Genomic DNA, 264 nt, shown 5'->3' with positions numbered 1-264 from the left:
CACACACAACAAAACACACACACACCCCAAAACCCCATATATATATTATATATAAAATATATATAATTTTATATATATATTAAAAATATGTTTTGTGTGGTGTGGGGTGTGGTGTGTGTGTGTGTGTGTGTGTGTAATGTTGTGGTGTGTGTGTGTTAAACCCCACCAAAAACCTGCCCCACCGACCCAAAAAAATCTAGTACACCGCCGTGCTTTTCATTCTTTAGCGTCCCCTTTTGCGGTCCCCACTCGGGGAGGGTCTGG

General features: G+C 41.7%; 1 protein-coding gene across 1 annotated transcript in view; it reads right to left on the bottom strand.

Annotated features, from left to right (window-relative positions):
* Positions 1–223: 223 nt before the first annotated feature.
* LOC119582980 (sodium-dependent neutral amino acid transporter SLC6A17-like) overlaps positions 224–264 on the bottom strand; it is a 155354-nt gene continuing 155313 nt past the window's right edge. Inside the window, exon 11 of the mRNA XM_037931493.1 lies at positions 224–264. This exon is cut by the window's right edge and continues 141 nt beyond it. Within this exon, the coding sequence (XP_037787421.1) occupies positions 224–264 (41 nt within the window).

This window comes from Penaeus monodon, chromosome 16, assembly GCF_015228065.2.
Source record: "Penaeus monodon isolate SGIC_2016 chromosome 16, NSTDA_Pmon_1, whole genome shotgun sequence".
NCBI lineage: Eukaryota > Metazoa > Arthropoda > Malacostraca > Decapoda > Penaeidae > Penaeus > Penaeus monodon.
The sequence above is the reverse complement of the archived record's forward strand: the minus strand, read 5'-3'. Positions and strand labels throughout refer to the sequence as shown.